At 42.2% G+C, this 20,327-nt stretch overlaps 1 protein-coding gene across 1 annotated transcript in view; it reads left to right on the top strand.

Annotated features, from left to right (window-relative positions):
- Positions 1-20,327, top strand: part of B3GAT2 (beta-1,3-glucuronyltransferase 2) — a 245,243-nt gene that overhangs the window by 151,457 nt on the left and 73,459 nt on the right. The window contains exon 2 of the mRNA XM_063916785.1: positions 3,884-4,028. Within this exon, the coding sequence (XP_063772855.1) occupies positions 3,884-4,028 (145 nt within the window). The remainder of the gene's footprint in view (positions 1-3,883; positions 4,029-20,327) is intronic.

Raw genomic sequence — 20,327 nt, 5'->3', positions numbered from 1 at the left:
TACAGTAAATCCAGTGATACTGCCGTATATGTCCAGTGGCACTGCCGTATAAATCCAGTGATACTGCCGTATATGTCCAGTGGTACTGCCATATAATTCCAGTGATACTGCCGTATATGTCCAGTGGTACTGCCGTATAAATCCAGCGATACTGCCATATAATTCCAGTGGTACTGCCGAACAAAAATTTGGAGAATAAAACAGGGAAAGATCAAGAACCACTTCCTCCTAGTGCTGAAGCTGCTGCCACTAGTCATGACATAGATGATGAAATGCCATCAATGTCGTCTGCCAAGGCCGATGCCCATTGTGATAGTAGAGAGCATGTAAAATCCAAAAAGTCAAAGTTCAGTAAAAAGACCCAAAAAAATTAATTTAAAAGGTCTGAGGAGAAGCCCTCATCCTCCCACTAGAAAAATGATAAGCGTTAAGCTGGCAAAAGCACAGCAAAGAACTGTGCGTTCTAAGATGGTATCACAAATCCCCAAGGAGAGTCCAAGTGTGTCGGCGGTTGCGATGCCTGACCTTACCAACACTGGACGGGAAGAAGTGGCTCCTTCCACCATTTGCACGCCCTCTGCAAGTACTGGAAGGAGCACCCACAGTCCAGTTTCTGATATTCAAATTGAAGATGTCACTGTTGAAGTACACCAGGATGAGGATATGGGTGTTGCTGGTGCTGAGGAGGAAGTTGACGATGAGGATTCTGATGGCAATGTGGTTTGTTTAAATCAGGCACCGGGGGAGACAGTTGTTGTCAGTGGGATGAATAAGCCCATTGTGATGCCTGGGCAAAATACCAAAAAAGCCACCTCTTCGGTGTGGAATTATTTCTCCACAAATCCGGACAACAGGTGTCAAGCCTTGTGTGTTGCCTCTGTCAATCCATAATAAGTAGGGGTAAGGATGTTAACCACCTAGGAACATCCTCCCTTATACGTCACCTGCTGCGCATTCATCAGAAGTCAGTGTCAAGTTGTGAAACTTTGGGTAAGAGCGTAAGCAGTCCACTGACACCTAAATCTCTTCTTCCTCCTGTACCCAAGCTCCTGCAAGCCACACCACCAACTCCCTCAATGTCAACTTCTTCCTCAGCCATGTCACTGTCAAGACTGAGGTGTCCACTCTTAACCGGGATTCCTCCGGAGGATACTTGAGTGGTACGCCTGCTGTTGCTGGCGCTGCTGTCGTTGGTTCTGGGAGTCGATCGTCATCCCAGAGAGGAAGTCGGTAGACCACTTGTGTTACTTCCAGTAAGCAATTGACTGTCCAACAGTCCTTTGTGAGGAAGATGAAATATGACAGCAGTCATCCTTTTGCAAAGCGGATAACTGAGGCCTTGACAGCTATGTTGGTGTTAGACGTGCATCCGGTATCCGCCATTAGTTCATTGGGACTTAGAGAATTGATGGAGGTAGTGTACCAAATCCCATCTAGATTCCACTTCACTATGCAGGCGACACCGAGAATGTACAGAGATGTCAGAAAGAGTGTCCTCAGTGTCCTAAAAAATGCAGTTGTGCCCACTGTCCACTTAACCACGGACATGTGGTGCAAGACAGACTAAGAACTTTATGACTGTGATGGTGGATTCCAGAGGGGATGAATTAATACTCTGTGAGGATGATGTACACACTGAAAGGGGTGATTTTAGCTGTTTTTATGTTTTTTTCAAAAATCATCCAGATCCAAAACCAAAACACGATAGGGCGGTTTTGGCAAAACCAATCCAGATCCAAAACACAAGCATGGAACCAGAACCAAAACATAAAACACGAAAAGTGCCCGCCGCACATCTCTATATAGTAAATACTGCTAGTGCATTCATAACAATGTACCAGATTAATAACAGCAATGCACTGTAGAAAACACACCATAGTCCTGCGCAGTGTAATGTAACATATGTATAATGTATAATGCAAGTGTACAGTCTGGAACCTGATCCCTAGAGGTAGGGGTGTGGGCCCCATGCAGAAGGGTCCACCAGGGGTTGCCCCTGTGGGCCAGTCCAGCCCTGCAGGGAGATGTCATAAAGGACATCCGTACATACAGGTTATGTAAAGACACAGCTATTGACAAAACAAAAATAATTGATAAGCTAAAAACCTACATATACTGTACACACATTATTACAATCCTGACAAAACTTCATGAATAATTTGGGCCAGAAAACAGATCAAAAGGATTTACAAAAAATTGGAATGGTAAATTAGATTCAAAAGGAAACCATCCAAATAGCTATTATTCCCATGGGGATTCAGCAAAAATGAAGTATGAATAAATAAAAATAACAGACATAAGGAAAGCCAACAGTTACTGAAATAAAAAAACTCTTTTTTATACAAGTAATCCATACATGCCCTGCTGAGACATATTGGCACCAGGGAGAAATTATTAAAGCAAATCACAAGAAGGAAAGACTCCCGCACCAACACGTGATTTACAACAACTGTCAGAAGGCCTGAGGAGTAATGGGATTAGAAGAACAGTTGCATATATCCAGTGACTTCCCTTCTCACCTATAATTGCTGCACCATTGATCGCCAGCTAGATCTAGCTGAGCATGTGCTGCAATTACTTTTCCCTTTCGACTTGTGGACACAGCACAGGCGACGCCTTGCTGCAGCAATGCCTTGGAGTCCTATGATAAGAAGTGGTCGGTGCATATTGTGTTACTCTAGCTGCTCTGTGCTTTCCACTCAGCAAACAGCTTCAGAGGTCACAGCACATTCAGTACTTACATTTCAACAAGTTGATACTTTATTATGCGATAATGAACAACATGCTTTATTCAAGGCTTTGGTATTTTCTGTACCTGTTTATGTGCATGTTCAGTCACTGAAATAGAATTATACAAAAAGAGAATAGGTCAAGTGTGTGTGTGTGTTAATGTTTACTAATATAATTGGTAAATTATGATTGGATTGCTCAGGAAAATGGCTGTATATATGGGCGATGTAGAGTTGTAGGTGTTTTGATCGCATCTACACAAGGCAGTACTTGGCGTTAGTGGGGTGCTCTCACATAGGCGCAGCTCAGCGAGGGCCTGTTCATACAGATGAAGGATTTGCAGACATAAACATACTGTAGGCAAAGTATGCCAGTTTTGCCTGTGTATCTTTTGCACCCAGTAATAGATGATGAGATGCTGACACAGCCTGAGAAACTCATGTGTGTGAATATATGCATCTTTCCCTGCATGTGTATCTTGAACATTGGTCCTCATCCCGAGTTGATCGCTATCTGCGGTTGTTCGCTGCATAGCGATCATTTTAAAAAAGGCAAAACTACGCATGCGTATGGGCCGCAACGCGCACGTGCTGTGTACAGGTACAAAGAGCATCGTTGTTTTACATTGCTTCTAGCGACGATTCCATTCGCACAGCTGATCGCAAGGAGATTGACAGGAAGTGGGAGTTTATGGGTGTCAACTGACCGTTTTCTGGGTGTGTTTGGAAAAATGCAGGCGTGTCCAGGCGTTTGCAGGGCGGGTATCGGACATCAATTCCGGGACCTTCGTCGCAGCAATCATCGCACAGAATAAGTAACTACAGGGCTGGTCTTGTTTTGCACAAAATGTTTTTGTACCGCTCGGCTGCACAGGCGTTCGCACTCTTGCAAAGCGAAAATACACTCCCCCGTGGGCTGCGACTATGAGTTTTGCACGGCTGCTAAAAGTAGCTAGCGAGCGATCAACTCGGAATGAGGGCCATTATACATCCAATTTACTCCATCAGGTCCTACAGTATGTGTACCAGATTTACAATAATATCACACTATCTGTATTAAACTATACATCTGTAATTGCAGAAACTGTGTTTTATTGTGAAACGTTCCATGCATTAAACATGAATTCATGTTCTTTCTCCTGTCCTTTGCACAGATGCGCACAACCCAGAAGGTCTCAGTTTGGCCTGTGGGCCTTGTTGGGGGACGTCGTTATGAACGCCCAGTTGTAGAGAATGGAAAGGTTGTGGGCTGGTATACAGGATGGAGAGCAGACAGACCTTTTGCCATTGACATGGCAGGTAAGCTACAAACAGCAGACAGCAGTATACAAATTATATTGCATGTACCTAAGGGGGCTACTTTAAAGTTGGTCACATCTGCTCTGTTTATATAGGCAGGAAGATAAAAAAAGGCACATAAAAAAGCATATTTACATAAATGTTTAGACACATCCAGGCACATGTAATCTCATTTCCCACAATTACATACATAAAGCATAGATGTGCAGCTTGGCAGTGTTAACAGTTATAGTCTAATTACATCCAAATACACAATCCATATACAAACTACAAAATTATATTATTAAATGCATAAATCTTATGTTTTCCCATTTACTGCACACATTAAATGGGAATTAGATAGAGCTACAATGCTAATGACTAAAGTACTGACGGGGTCAATACTCAATCAGCCAAACAGCAGTGGTCAATATGCAGTCCACCACTGAGTCTGATGTTGCTAGCCAGCAGTTGATAGTAACATTGTTGCATATTTTTGGACCAACACTCCAGTACCAGCAAGATACAGGATATAGCTCCTAAAAGGCGTATCTGCTAATGCATCCATGCTTACTTGTGTTGCACTTACGTGTACTCTACCGACACTTTCCCATCCTTGCATAAGGAGACGCAAGTCATTGACAAGCCTGTGAACAAACGTGTACTTGTTCTTCGTGTGTATGCGTTGTTCTACCATGCATATTTCTCTAACGTCCTAGAGGATGCTGGGGACTCCGTAAGGACCATGGGGAATAGACGGGCTCCGCAGGAGACATGGGCACTTTAAGAAAGACTTTGACTCTAGGTGTGCACTGGCTCCTCCCTCTATGCCCCTCCTCCAGACCTCAGTTTGAGACTGTGCCCAGAGGAGATGGGTGCACTGCAGGGAGCTCTCCTGAGCTTCCTGACAGATAGTATATTTGTTAGGTTTTTTATTTTCAGGGAGCACTGCTGGCAACAGACTCCCTGCATCGAGGGACTGAGGAGAGAGAAACAACCCTACTTCTCTGAGTTTCAAGGTCTTGTTTCTTAGGCTACTGGACACCATTAGCTCCAGAGGGAGTCAGAACACAGGTTCGCCCTGGACGATTGTCCCAGAGCCGCGCCGCCGTCCTCCTCACAGAGCCAGAAGAAAGAAGCCGGGTGAGTATGAGAAGAAAGAAGGCTTCAAAAGGCGGCAGAAGACTTTGTGAGCTTCACTGAGGTAACGCACAGCACGGCAGCTGTGCGCCATTGCTCCCATACACCTTACATACTCCGGTCACTGTAAGGGTGCAGGGCGCAGGGGGGGGAGCGCCCTGGGCAGCAATATAAACCTCTTATTTGGCAAAAGAGGGCATATATACAGCTGGACACTGTATATATGCAGGAGCCCCCGCCAATTTTACACTTTTAGCGGGACTGAAGCCCGCCGCTGAGGGGGCGGGGCTTCTCCCTCAGCACTCACCAGCGCCATGTTTTTCTCCACAGCACCGCTGAGAGGAAGCTCCCCGGACTCTCCCCTGCTTATACCATGGTAGAAGAGAGGGTTTTAAAGAAGAGGGGGGCACATAATTCGGCGCAGATAATAATAACAGCGCTACGGGGTAAACATTAAATTGCTGTGTTTTTCCTGGGTCATATTGCGCTGGGGTGTGTGCTGGCATACTCCCTCTCTGTCTCTCCAAAGGGCCTTGTGGGGGAACTGTCTTCAGAAGAGCATTCCCTGAGTGTGTGGTGTGTCGGTACGTGTGTGTCGGCATGTCTGGGGTAAAAGGCTGTCCTATGGAGGAGATGGAGCAAATGTGTGTGTGGTGTCTCCGTCGACAACGCCGACGCCTGATTGGATATGTGAAATTAAATGCTAAAACAAAAGATTAGAGAACAGACAGGGAATCTACCCATGTCTGTCCCTATGTCACAGAGACTTTCAGAGTCTCACGACGCTCACTATCCAAAATAATAGACACTGATATCGACACGGAGTCTGACTCCAGTGTCGACTACGATAATGCAAAGTACAGCCAAAACTGGCAGAAAAGTATTCAATATATGATTATTGTAATAAAAGATGTTTTGCTTATCACTGATGACTCATCTGTCCCTGACACGAGGGTACACATGTTTAAGGGGAAGAAAGCTGGGGTAAATTTCCCTCCTCATGAAGAAAAAGAGCGGGAATCTCCAGACAAGAAGCTGCAGCTTCCCAAAAAAGAATCCTCAGGGAGTATCCTTTCCCTAATAGGGCCAGGATAAGATGGAAATCTTCCCCTAGGGTGTACAAGGCATTGACACGTTTACCCAAAAAGGTAGCGCTGACTTTACAGCTATCCTCAGGGATCCTGCAGATAGCATGCAGTAAAAGTACTTTGAAGTCCATTTACACACATTCTGGTACACTACTCAGACCGGCGATTGTGTCGGCATAGGTTTATAGCGCTGTAGCAGCGTAGACAGATATCTTATCAGCGGAGATTGAAACCCTAGATAAGGATACCATGTTTTTGTCCCTATATATATATGTATATATATATATATATATATATATATATATATATATATTTATATGTAAAAGATGTTGTCTTATATATATATATATATATATATATATATATATATATATATATAAGACATGCACAAAGAGACGTTAGTCTACTGGGTTCTAGAGTCAAACAAGGGTGAGGAATTGTTCGGAGAGGGCCTCTCAGATCTCGTCTCCACGGCTACGGCAGGTAAATAAAATTTTTTGCCATATATTCCCTCACAATCTAAGAAAGCGCCTCATTATCAAATGCAGTCCTTTCGTTCCAATAAAAACAAGAGAGCACGTGGTTCGTCCTTTCTTGCCAGAGGTAAGGGCAGAGGGAAAAAGCTGCACAACACAGCTAGTTCCCAGGAACAGAGGTCCTCCCCGGCCTCTGCTAAATCCACCGCATGACGCTGGGGCTCCCCTGAGGGAGTCAGCTCCTGTGGGGGCACGTCTTCGACTGTTCAGCCATGTCTGGGTCCACTCACAGGTGGATACATCGGCAATAGAAATTGTTTCCCAGGGTTACAAGCTGGAATTCGAAGAAGTGCCTCCTCGACGGTTTTTTCAAATCGGCCCTACCGAAACAACCCCTGGAAAGGGAGATAGTGTTACATGCGATTCACAAATTGTGTCTGCAACAAGTGGTGGTAGAGATTCCCCTGCTTCAAAGAGGGCAGGGGTATTACTCAACTCTGTTTGTGGTTCCGAAACCGGACGGTTCGGTCAGACCCATTTTAATTTTAAAACCGCTGAACCTTTACTTAAAACGGTTCAAGTTCAAGATGGAATCACTCAGGGCGGTCATCGCCAGCCTAGAAGGGGAGATTTTTTGGTATCTCTGGACATAAAGGCGTACCTGAGATTTGCGGTACAGGATTGTCATTACCAATTTCAGACGTTGCCGTTTGGGCTTTCCACGGCTCCGAGAATTTTCACCAAGGTAATGGCGGAAATTATGGTGCTCCGGCGCAAGCAGGGTGTCACAATTATCCCGTACTTGGATTATCTCCTCATAAAAGTGAGATCACGGGAGAAGTTGCTGAGCAGCGTATCACTTTCACTGAATGTGTTACAGCGACACGGCGGGATTCTCAATATTCCAAAGTCGCAGCTGAATCCTACAACTCGTCTGCCCTTCTTGGGCATGATTCTGGACACAGACCAGAAAAGGGTTTTTCTTCCGAAGGGAAAAGCGCAGGAACTCATGACTCTAGTCATGAACTTGTTGAAACAAACAAGTGTCAGTACATCATTGCACTCAAGTTCTGGGAAAGATGGTGGCAACATACGAAGCCATTCCATATGGCAGATTCCATGCAAGGACCTTCCAATGGGACCTATTGGACAAATGGTCCGGGTCGTATCTGCAATTACGTCAGCGGATCGCCCTGTCCCCCAGGGCCAGAGTATCTCTCCTGTGGTGGCTAAACAGTGCTCACCTTCTAGAGGGCCGCAGGTTCGGCATTCAGGACTGGATCCTGGTGACCACGGACGCGAGCCTCCGAGGTTGGGGAGCGGTCACACAGGGAAGAAATTTCCAAGGACTTTGGTCAAGCCAAGAGACTTGTCTTCACATCAACATCCTGGAACTAAGGGCCATATACAACGCCCTACGTCAATCGAAGATCTTACTTCGCAATCGACCAGTTCTGATCCAGTTAGACAACATCACCGCAGTAGCTCATGTAAACCGCCAAGGCGGCACAAGGAGCAGAGTGGCAATGGCGGAAGCCACCAGAGTTCTTCGCTGGGCGGAGAATCATGTAAGCGCTCTGTCAGCAGTGTTCATTCCAGGAATGGACAACTGGGAAGCAGACTTCCTCAGCAGACACGCTCTGCATCCGGGAGAGTGGAGACTTCATCAGGAAGTCTTCGCGCAGATTGCAAGTCGGTGGGGACTGCCCCAAATAGACATGATGGCATCCCGTCTCAACAAAAAGCTACAAGGGTATTGCGCCAGGTCAAGAGACCCTCAGGCGGTAGCTGTAGACGCCCTATTGACACCGTTGGTGTTCCAGTCGGTATATGTGTTTACTCCTCTTCCTCTCATTCCCAAGGTGTTGAGGATAATAAGAAAAAGAGGAGTGAGAGCAATTCTCATTGTTCCAGATTGGCCACGAAGGACCTGGTATCTGGATCTGCAAGAAATGCTCACAGAAGATCCGTGGCCTCTTCCTCTAAGGCAGGACTTGTTACAACAAGGTCCCTGTCTGTTCCAAGACTTACCGCGGCTGCGTTTGACGGCATGGCGATTGAACGCCGGATCCTAGCGGAAAAATGTATTCCGGATGAGGTCATTCCTACGCATATAAAGGCTAGGAAGGACGTGACATCTAAACATTATCACCGAATATGGAGAAAATATGTTTCTTGGTGTGAGGCCAGGAATGCTCCTACGGAAGAATTCCACCTGGGCCGTTTTCTTCACTTCCTACAAACTGGAGTGAAGTTGGGCCTAAAATTAGGCTCCATTAAAAGTTCAAATTTCGGCCTTATCCATTTTCTTTCAAAAGGAATTGGCCTCATTACCTGAAGTACAACTTTTGTGAAGGGAGTACTGCATATTCAGCCTCCTTTTGTACCTCCGGTGGCGCCTTGGGACCTTAGCGTGGTGTTAAGTTTCCTTAAGTCACATTGCTTTGAACCACTTAAGACAGTGGAGTTGAAATATCTCACCCTGGAAGGTGGTCATGTTGTTAGCCTTGGCTTCGGCTAGGCGAGTTTCGGAATTGGCGGCTTTATCACATAAAAGCCCCTATCTGGTTTTCCATATGGATAGAGCGGAATTGCGGACACCATCCTCAATTCCTACCTAAGGTGGTCTCATCCTTTCATATGAACCAACCTATTGTCGTGCCTGTGGCTACACGTGACTTGGAGGATTCCGAGTCCCTGGATGTGGTCAGGGCTTTGAAAATTTACGTGGCCAGAACGGCTAGGATCAGAAAAACAGAAGCACTGTTTGTCCTGTATGCAGCCAACAAAGTTGGCGGCCCTGCTTCAAAACAGACTATTGCTCGCTGGATCAGTAACACGATTCAGCAGGCGTATTCTACGGCAGGATTGCTGTTGCCAAAATCGGTTAAGGCCCATTCCACTAGGAAGGTGGGCTCTTCTTGGGCGGCTGCCCAACCAAAGGGTCTCGGCACTACAGCTGTGCCAGGCTGCTACTTGGTCGGGGTCAAACACCTTTGCAAAGTTCTATAAGTTTGATACCCTGGCTGAGGAGGACCTCCTGTTTGCTCAATCGGTGCTGCAGAGTCATCCGCACTCTCCCGCCCATTTGGGAGCTTTGGTATAATCCCCATGGTCCTTACGGAGTCCCCAGCATCCTCTAGGACGTTAGAGAAAATAAGATTTTAAACCTATCGGTAAATCTTTTTCTCGTAGTCCGTAGAGGATGCTGGGCGCCCGTCCCAAGTGCGGACTACTTCTGCAAGACTTATACATAGTTATTGCTTACATAAGGGTTATGTTATAGTTTCATCGGTCTTGGACTGATGCTATGTTGTTGTTCATACTGTTAGCTGGGTAGTATATCACAAGTTATACGGTGTGATTGGTGTGGCTGGTATGAATCTTGCCCTTGGATTACAAAAATCCTTTCCTTGTACTGTCCGTCTTCTCTGGGCACAGTTTCTCTAACTGAGGTCTGGAGGAGGGGCATAGGGAGGAGCCAGTGCACACCCAGAGTCAAAGTCTTTCTTAAAGTGCCCATGTCTCCTGCGGAGCCCGTCTATTCCCCATGGTCCTTACGGAGTCCCCAGCATCCTCTACGGACTAGGAGAAAAAATATTTACCGGTAGGTTTAAAATCTTATTATCTGGCAAAACAATTGATGCACATTGAACTCGAAACTCTAAAATCTCCCAAAATCTCCACAGAAACTGCTTATCAGCCGACGTGCATCATGATCTCAGTTTTTCTTTAAATATATGACCAAAAATATCCAGGCATATGGGGCATGGCGCTAAAGGGTAGGCAGATAAGAAATTCTGTTTACTGAATTGTACATAAACATCTACAGCGTCATCTTATGTCTGTGATGAGCATTACCTGACCTCTAACTGTTCATCTGCCGTGCAAGCATTGTAAACCAAGGCTAATATCACAGTATGCAAATGCTCTATATTTACACTATGTTAAACTGAAAAACATAATGCTGTAACAATTAACAATACTGATGTTTATCTATACATGCAGCTATATTTGCTTCTTAAACGTTTAAAGTGAATTAATGCATTGTAGTGTAATATGTTTTCAGTATTGATAATGGCAAAAACCTTTAGATATCCAGCAAAGATATTATTAACATATTAATATTATCTTATTACTGTGTCATATTTCACTGTGAGTCACCATGAGAATGTACAATAAGTGGTAGTGTGGGTGGTCTTGCAGCTGATTTACTGCAACAATATCTAAAGAGAACAAAGTAATTCGCAAGATAATGAGAACAGAGCTGTAGATGTGTTCCATGTATTGTAGATATTCTGCTTTTATAGTGACTGAGCCGGTGCCATTGCCAGATGGCCATTTGGCTTTTTTGGTAACAAGCTGAAGAATATGAATTGGTTGAACAAACTGGTCAGTACTGGCAAACAAATAAAAGTGTACAACATTTAAATACTAGTATACAAGTCATTGTTGTCATATTTTCTTCCTTCACTAGCATGTATCATTAACAGTGGTACACTCTCAATTCACTAGAGTAGCTTATGATATATATAGTGTATAAGTGTGACACAAAGCAGTATATACCTTGATATATGGACGAATGCTATATAAACATGCCCAGTGTGCTTCTCTAATTAATTGTAATATAGTTCAGAGGTCCCTCTTGCCACAATATGGCACTGAACCATTCTAAGAATAATTTAAGATAGATTATAAACTAGCAGGTCCCTCTCTACCGTCTGTCTCATGTCTGCAGATTCATTGTTAACCTTTTGTATTGTTCTGTTGCTATGTATGAATTGCTTTTTATGATTTGGTATAGCATCTGTCAGGTGTTGCAGAATTCTGTAGCGCCTTATAAAATAAATGATAATGACCAAAAACAAGTCACTGTTCCATTCTTTGTATAGTAAATCCCCCTTTACATTTTCTGCTGATTCCATATTTTAGCACAAAAGTCTTTTCCGCTGTCACTGAACACGGTGCACATTTAGAGAATGTATTTATAACTAGGTAACTTCTGACATCACAACTCACCAATTCTAAAGTTATCTTGCATAGAAATATATTTGTCTATTATCAAATATATAATGTAAAAATATCAGGTATTGTAAATAGTGTAATTAAATGTAACACACTTTATGCAATATTCTTGGGTAGTCAGTTTGTGAGTATTCCATAAGAATTTTGATTCAAGTGCAGGCATTTTTCTTAGGCTCCTTTTGTACAATAAAACATGTATTTGATAGAGGAGCTTGTAACTTTCACCAATATTCTTGCATCAATAAGGAGGACAATAAATACAAAGGTATTCAAATTTTTATTTTTATTCTGGAAATGTATATAGAAAGTTATATTACTTGAAGCTTGTCAATATGGCATAGTGATCTTTCATAAAATAATACAAAATATCAGTATAATTTGCATTCACCACTAGAAATGTATTTACAATATGCTTTTAAGTCAGTAATATAGGGATAGTGTTTGTGGCAATGAGATATGCGGGATATCGGTTTCACTTCAGCCTCTCAGCACCATTTCTTCAAAGTGTTTTTTTACAACTGAAGATATAAATATGATTTCCTTATCCCAGAGGGAGCTGCTCTGTGCACATGAAATGTAATTTATGTGAAGCAAGTGTTCTTTACATTAGATGATGTATTTCCTTGATGGGAACTGACCATGGTTCTGAATTGCCCCAAGTCTTTGCTTCACTCTGTGATACCTTTCAGAAACTAACTTCATTCCATTTGTCTTTCTTACGTTTTAAAATTATGTTAACTGTTCTATAGAAATAGCTATCTGTTGTTTTTCTGTTTCATTTTTTTTTTTTCCTTTTTCATTTATTTATATTAAAATATACTGAGACTATTATAGAAGAAGTGAGAGAAAAAGATTTCTCCTAAGGTTATACAATGTGATGACAATGGAAGCTGTAGATGGATGGAGCTCTAAACGCTGGCTTAGGGGGAAATCACTGACATACATCCCTGCTAGATGAAGGCAGAAATGCTTCAAAATTGATCTCATCAATCTTAAAGTCTAAAGTTAAGATCGCTCTGGCTGCCAGGAGACTATGGTTGGTTGATCTTATGTATACACATATTAGCCACCGACAAATACTCCTGTGCTAACAATTCAGACTTAGTAATTCAGCAACAGCTATTCCCAGATGCCTTATAACATTCACATTTTTTTTTTATTATTACTATGTTAAGAAACATCATATTACTAAAAAGTACAGCTGTAAGACATACTTTTGTTCCTAGGTCCTGGAAGACTTGCTATTATCTCTCTCTCTCTCTCTCTCTATCTCTCTCTCTCTCTCTTGCATTCTATATTTCTGCCCCTTTCTTTCTCCCCTTCACTCTCTCATTCTCTTACTCACTGTCTCTCTCCTATGAGTCTTTAAAAAAAAATAATTTCATGCTTCAGGTTTATAAATGAAATACTAAGCAACTGATGAAAATAATTAATTAAGTTTCCCAAGACTGGCCAAGAGTGTTTCTGTATAACTCAGGCAGGAAAATAGGTACCTTTTATCTGCTTGTCGGAGTCCATACACTCCAGTTCTATTTCATTTAGATTTCAGAGTCAGAGTGAATTCTAATACATCATTTCATGCCTCAGATTTATAAATGGGACACTGAGCGGCTAATGAAAATAATGAATAAAGCTACTCAGAACCAGCAAATTAGACATTGTCCAACAGCCATCACTGCACTGGCAACTGGCTGCGTTAGCCTATTGTTACACTTCAAGTGAGTAAGGAATGATTGATGAGGAGTGCAGAAATGATTCATTTGAAGTGTGCAGGAATTATTAAGTCTGAGCAATTGGATGTTTCTGGAAATTGTGAGGCATTAACAATCTATAGGTCTTTGCTGTTCAAGACTTACCACATTCAGCTTCGCAGATAGTGATTGTATAATGATTTTCTCAGAAAAAAATCATTTTATCAGCCCTGAGAGTAAAGGTGAGAAAGGGCAATTTACTTGAAATGTCTCTTAGTTGAGAACAAATCTGTACCTGCCAAATAGCAGAGCTACGGAGTCCCTGGGCCACCTTTATCACAGGCGTGACATGTAAAATCTCGGGAGGTAAGCCGCTGCGTGACAAAGTCTATTGATTCATTCCTTTTTAATAACTATGAAAAACAAGATCCTCATGGCAAAATACTCCCCATGAGTTGCCTAACCTCCCTTCTATAATACATGATTTATACTAATTAAAGAAAGGGTTTTCAAGAACCTTAAAACAAAGATAAATTACTTTAAGGTATAATGGATAGTTCAGTATTCCAGTACACATGCATTTTGAAACTAATCTTGTTAATAATTATAACAATAATAATAATAATAATAATAATAATGCAAATATACAGAATTTACAAGCAGATTTTGCACAGATCAAATATTGTTTATACAAAAAAAAGTCATATTTTGCACAAGCTCTGTGGTGATCAGTACAGGATTACAATAGTAAATAATCAGTTTACCATGGAACCTCATAGTAATGCAATTTACCATGGCCTTTTTTTTTAAAGATGGGACAATACAGTGTTTTGAAAATATCTGTGAAGGAGGGTGCCAGGTTTAGTATGATTGACAGCTGGATGGGATGCCAGTGGTCACAATGCTGATACCGGAATCCCGATATGTGAAATTCCAACAGGGGAAAGGTAAGTATTTTCCTCCTCTCTCCTACCCCCTAACCCTCCCTTCCCACAGCCTAACCCTAACCTCCCACCTTAGTGCATAACCCCAATCTCTCCCCGGTGGTGCCTAACCCTAACCCACCTCCCCACAGCCTAACCCTAACCCCTCTGCATTGCAGCTAAACCTACCCTCCCATCTTCAACACCCAACCCTAACCCCGTGATATATACAGGTTGAGTATCCCATATCCATATATTCCGAAATACGGAATATTCCGAAATACGGACTTTTTTGAGTGAGAGTGAGATAGTGAAACCTTTGTTTTTTGATGGCTCAATGTACACAAACTTTGTACAAAGTTATTAATAATATTGTATTAAATGACCTTCAGGCTGTGTATATAAGGTGTATATTTAACATAAATGAATTGTGTGTATGTACACACACTTTGTTTAATGCACAAAGTTATAAAAAAGATTGGCTAAAATTATCTTCAGGCTGTTTGTATAAGGTGTATATGATACATAAATGCATCCTGTGCTTAGATTTAGGTCCCATCACCATGATATCTCATTATGGTATCTAATTATTCCAAAATACGGAAAAATTCGATATCCAAAATACCTCTGGTCCCAAGCATTTTGGATAAGGGATACTCAACCTGTATTAACAGTCGGTATGCCGGCTGTCAGGAATCCAGCGTCTGTCTCCTGACCCTGTTGGGATTCCGGCATCAATATTCTGTCGGGATTCTGACGTTGGTATGCCGTCTGCTGGGATCCCGACAGCCAGCATCTTTTACCGCATACCTGAGCACAAAATATGCAGTAAAGCTAAAAGACATCGATCTGTAGGACATTTTATTCCTATACAATACATAAATAGATAATGAAATGTATGCATATGAATGAAGGCTGCCATTATGTCCAACTTATGGCCAACTGTAGTAAGTTGCAGCAGGGCAGCTGCTGGTATGCAGTCAGAATGTCTCTGGTTACAAGGTTGACAACAGAAGGTTAACATTGATTATGTCAACATGGTTTAAATGTCGACAATTGCAATATGTCGATATTGTCAGCATTTCTGTTAGGGATAGGCTTAGATTTAGAATAAAATGCACATACAGTAGTTGACAATTCAACATTATCAACATTACAGCAGTGTCAACATTCTCATGTCAACATAGTCAACTGTCGACCTTTGAATGTTGACAAAATATACTATTCCCAGTCTCTTTAAGGGTCTGGTTTACAGTTATGTGCAAATTTAGCCCTGGTGCTTTATTTGCAGCTAAGTCATGTAGCCCTGCAATAGGTGTAAATGCAAACATGTTTTATAGCATGGCACCTGCTATATACTCCTACAGCTTAGTAACATGGGCCTGATTCAGACCTTGGAGAATGCCTCAGCAGAGATGCACTGGTATGATAATGCAGCAGAAGGCATCTGATATAAATAGATGCTTTCTGCAGCATTAGTGGTCCGTGATGCATCCGACATCCTGGCCTTGGCACACCAACAAAATAGAGGTCCCGATGGTATTGCTCTTTGCAGTGCAAATCCATCGGGTCCTATATCAGGCAAAGGGTGCAAAGCAGTGGGCAAATCTTTTCATATCATGTTTAGGAATAAGGTGCAGGTGTGCAGTAATGTGCAGTATTGTGCACCAACCGAGCAGTTACTTGTAACTAATGATGCAAAATAAACAATGGTAACAATGTTTTAGTTGAAATTGGTACTTTCAGTTTTTCATTGTATCCCACTGTGAACAATCTTGTTTACACTAAGGGAACTATTCAGAGATGGACACAGATCTTGCGTCTGCGGCTGTCTATCACTATACAATCGCAGAGTGATGGTCACTATTGCCAGTGCGCAGACCAGATGGACACGGGCGCTGCACACAGATGTGGCTGCGTCCAACTCTGAATCGCCCCCTAAGTCAGCAAAATATGCCAGGCAAACTCATTTAGAGTAAGGCACTATTATGTTGCTCAAACATAAGTGTAAACTTATGGCCACATAATAAAGGCCTTACATGTGTACTTTGTACCCACTCCCCATTTCAGCTATATAGCTCAAGCTATATGGTACATACAGTCATGTCTCTGATATCTACTTCCTTCAGTTTGCTGCAACATGTAACAGAGTGCACACACCTTTCATCGACAAAGCAAAACCTGCTAACTTACACTCAAGTTAGCCATACTAGACCATGTTCCAGCCCATCAGCACATCCTGAACCAGGGTTTATTTACAGGGAAAATCAAGCAGGGTTGTGGCCTACCCAAATAAAATAAAGATGCAAGAAGACAATTAAAAATATATTGTTTATTTATTTATATATTCACAATACAATATAATACTTTATTGTCATCAATGGTTCACATGCATAAACAATCAACTAAAAATGATACATGTACAAATACAGAAACCATAAAAGGTTAAGAACATCATCACCTAAAAACCTCCATATCTACAATTGGTACCATTTAATATAGTTATTACTGTTGGGAACAGGGCCGGCAACAGAGATTTTGGGGACCTGTACAGTGATATATCTGCGCCCCCCCCCCCCCCACCCCCACCCCCGTCAACCCTTCTCAACACACACTTTTACATAATATGCTGTACCACACACACATGGGAAATTTGTACAGCCCTGCCAGTTGTGAGTGCAGGGACTTTGCTGGGGCTTATTGCAAAAGACTCTCCCATGTCGACTGAAGGGCGAATCTGCATGAACAATACTTTACAAGGCTGCTGTCAGGGAGGCCTGGCAACGCGTGTGGTCAGCGGGAAGTGGGCCAGGTGACTGCAGGTCGCACTGCAGGGATCTCCAAAGATAGATTGCCGGATAGGAGATCTACGCTGCACAGGATGGAGATCCTGGCACTAACAAAGGCAGCCGCTGCTGAGCAGTGCTTGAGCGGGAGCCGGCACAGCTGTGAGCCCTGAGGCAGCGGTGGTGAAGCAGGTAGCTGCAGAGGCTGAGTGGCGCATTAGGGAGACATTGTGACTACTCACCGGTGACAGGGAACGGATGCCATGATTCAGCCCCAGGACTTCATGGCAAAGATTGGCAGGCAGCTGCACCAACATAACTAAATGGGACAGTCCACAAGGTGTGTGGAGAGGGGGAGTTTAGGTTATGCTAAAAGCTGTCGACTCTTGGTCTGGGGGGGTACGAAGTCTGCCACGGGCCCTTAGACTATCGGACACTAAACCCATAGGAAGAGATGGCCCTGCCTGATCCTCGGGGCACCTCTGAACCTCGGAGCCCAGTATAGTTGTCCCCTTTGACCCACCCTGTCGCCTGGCCTGGTTGGAAAGAAGCTATCATAAGTTCATTGTTCTGTTGACCCAGGACAAGAGAAGAACAAATAAATAAAATCTCTCTAATATTAATGCTACATTTCTGAGGAAAGGCTCCACTGACCAACTGTGCAAGCATCACGGTCGCACTGCACACGTGCGAAGGTACCTTAGTGATTCTGCTCACAGTAAGGATTTTTTGCACAGTGATTGACAGTCAGGGACTATTTGGGGGAGGTAATGGGGGAGTGGCAGCAAAAATGCAGGAGCGTTGCGTACAACTGCAATCCTGTATACAGAAAACATGGTGCCAGCGTCTCAGGTCCAATGGCCATTCTGCGCAGTCATAAGGTCACTCGGTCAATTATGGAAGGATCTGTGACCACTGCTGGGTGTTTGTACGCAGTTGCTGGGGTCTGCAAAACTGCCAATGGATGTCTCAATATATTTCTGGCGGCCACAACATTAGCATATATTTGCACATTAGCTGTATACAGATCCGCAGCTGGGTCTCCATTACTCAGGACCATAGTTGTGAATACTACTATACTGCATTAGGGTTTGTTCAGACGTCAGCGTAAAAGTGGATGCAGGGCAACTGGCACAAGGTCAGACCTCTCTCACCACGTGCGATTAGGGCTTTATGCTATAAGACCAGTACTCATGAATGCTTCTTAAATCTGTTTTACTAGTTGCCCAGTATAAAATGAATTCCTTGACTCATGAAAGCACTTTGCCAGCAGCCAACTACATTTTAAATTGAAATGGTTAATCATTAAATCTGCAAAACAAAGAAACAGCTTTAAAAAAAAAAAACACTCACAAATGTATCTTTCATCTCCAACATTAAACAAAAGACCAGATTTAAGCTTAGTGTTTAACATTGGGAATATATTTATGTCATTTCTGAGGCAATTCTTTGTTGTTTTTCTTTTTGGACTTTTTTTTTTAAATATTAATTTTCAGGTTTTACAATACAAATGATAACAACAGCAATCACCAACTCTGGGGAGGAGAAAAAGAGAATGATAAATCATTCCAACATGCAAATTATTTAAACTCTGAACCTAAAACTATATTTTATTTTCAATTATATGGCTGCCGCTGTAAAGTGTCTCCCGCTGCTCCTGATACTATTTTTGATAGTTTTGGGATAAGAAGGGACATCCGATTCTGCCCATTGGTGTCTGCAGAGATAGTCTCATCATGAGGAGCTATGGCTAAGCCATGATGGGGGCATGCCAAGCTGACAATAGCACTACACCACAATATGGTTTCCTCCCACTTTGCAATCCCTCCCTAACTCTAATGCAATGCCAAGGGCACTGCAGCTTGGTTGCAGCACAATGCTCCGCATTGCATAGCACAGTGAAGGCAGACATACCCAACATCTGGGCATACTGTAGGAGTGCTATGTTATGACAGAGTATGTCGGAGCCTTTTGCACTCCCAGACTGCAGAGGTTTTTTTTTTATTTACATCTCTTTAATTTGATATTTTGGACAGGTTCCACTATCAATTTGTCCAGTTCAGACCGTAATCTTATTATTTTTTACTTTTCATTTACTGTATACATAGAATTAATTTTATTTTCCATAAACTGATATTTTTATAACTTCTCAATACATGCATAACTTAAATTTTATAACTTAATCATGAATAAATCAAATGGTATAGGCTGGTTCTAAAACACGCTGAATGTCAAACATATAAACCAAGAAGAAAAAGAAAACAATTGTCCCTGTAAATCCATAAGAAAAATCAATGGGAAGCAGTCATCTGATACACTGTGCCTGTACCAGTCTAACATGATTTAGTGGTATACTTTGTATTGGGTAATCTTTCCTTGCACTGTGGGTTTTATCAGTCCATTGCTGTATCATCTCAGATAATGGAATTTGTCTTTGCTTTCTATCAGGTTTAAAGTTTATTAGACTAGAATTCATTCAGCTTCATTTGGAGAGTTGTCAAAGTCACAAGTAAACTGAAGCATTTTACTAACATGCCTACTGAGTCAGTTACAGTAACCCAATCCAGTGTTGAATTGAAATGTATAAATCAGACAAGTGTACAATAAAGTTATAATATTTGAATAGTTTTAGTCCAGTACCGCTACACGGTCACCACCAGCTTGCATTGTTAGCTCCCAGAAATAAAGATCCATTGAGTTTTTGACTTTCACGTTACAGTTGTTTTGTCAACATTGGAAACAAGACTCAGCAGACTTATTTGTTAAAAAAAAATGAAAGAAAAGCCCTTATCTTGCGCTAGTATTAATTCACAGCTGCACCTTACAGAAGAACCCCTGTTAGTAAGGATCAAGAAATGCAAATACAAATTAAAAAAACAGAGGCCACTATACCATATGTGATATCATAAGTGTACTTGTGAAAATTCAAATGATGAATTAATGTGTCCTTTTGAACCAGTATCCAGTCTCAAGTGATTAAAACAGGTTAATTTGGCTTGAGTCCTCATTGGTATCATAATAATGAGGGGTTGGTGTATCCCATACATTCTGAAAGTTTATCCCTCTACCAAATCACCCAAAAACAAGGGCCCAATGGCCAGTCATTAGTTGATATCAAAAATATTTTATTGTTGCTAAAATTATATACAGGCTTTACAATTTGCTTACAGCATAATAAATGAGTGAGCTCA

Source organism: Pseudophryne corroboree, chromosome 4 (assembly GCF_028390025.1).
Source record: "Pseudophryne corroboree isolate aPseCor3 chromosome 4, aPseCor3.hap2, whole genome shotgun sequence".
Classification (NCBI taxonomy): Eukaryota; Metazoa; Chordata; class Amphibia; order Anura; family Myobatrachidae; genus Pseudophryne; species Pseudophryne corroboree.
Note: the sequence above shows the minus strand (reverse complement) of the source record. Positions and strands in the feature narration are given on the sequence as shown.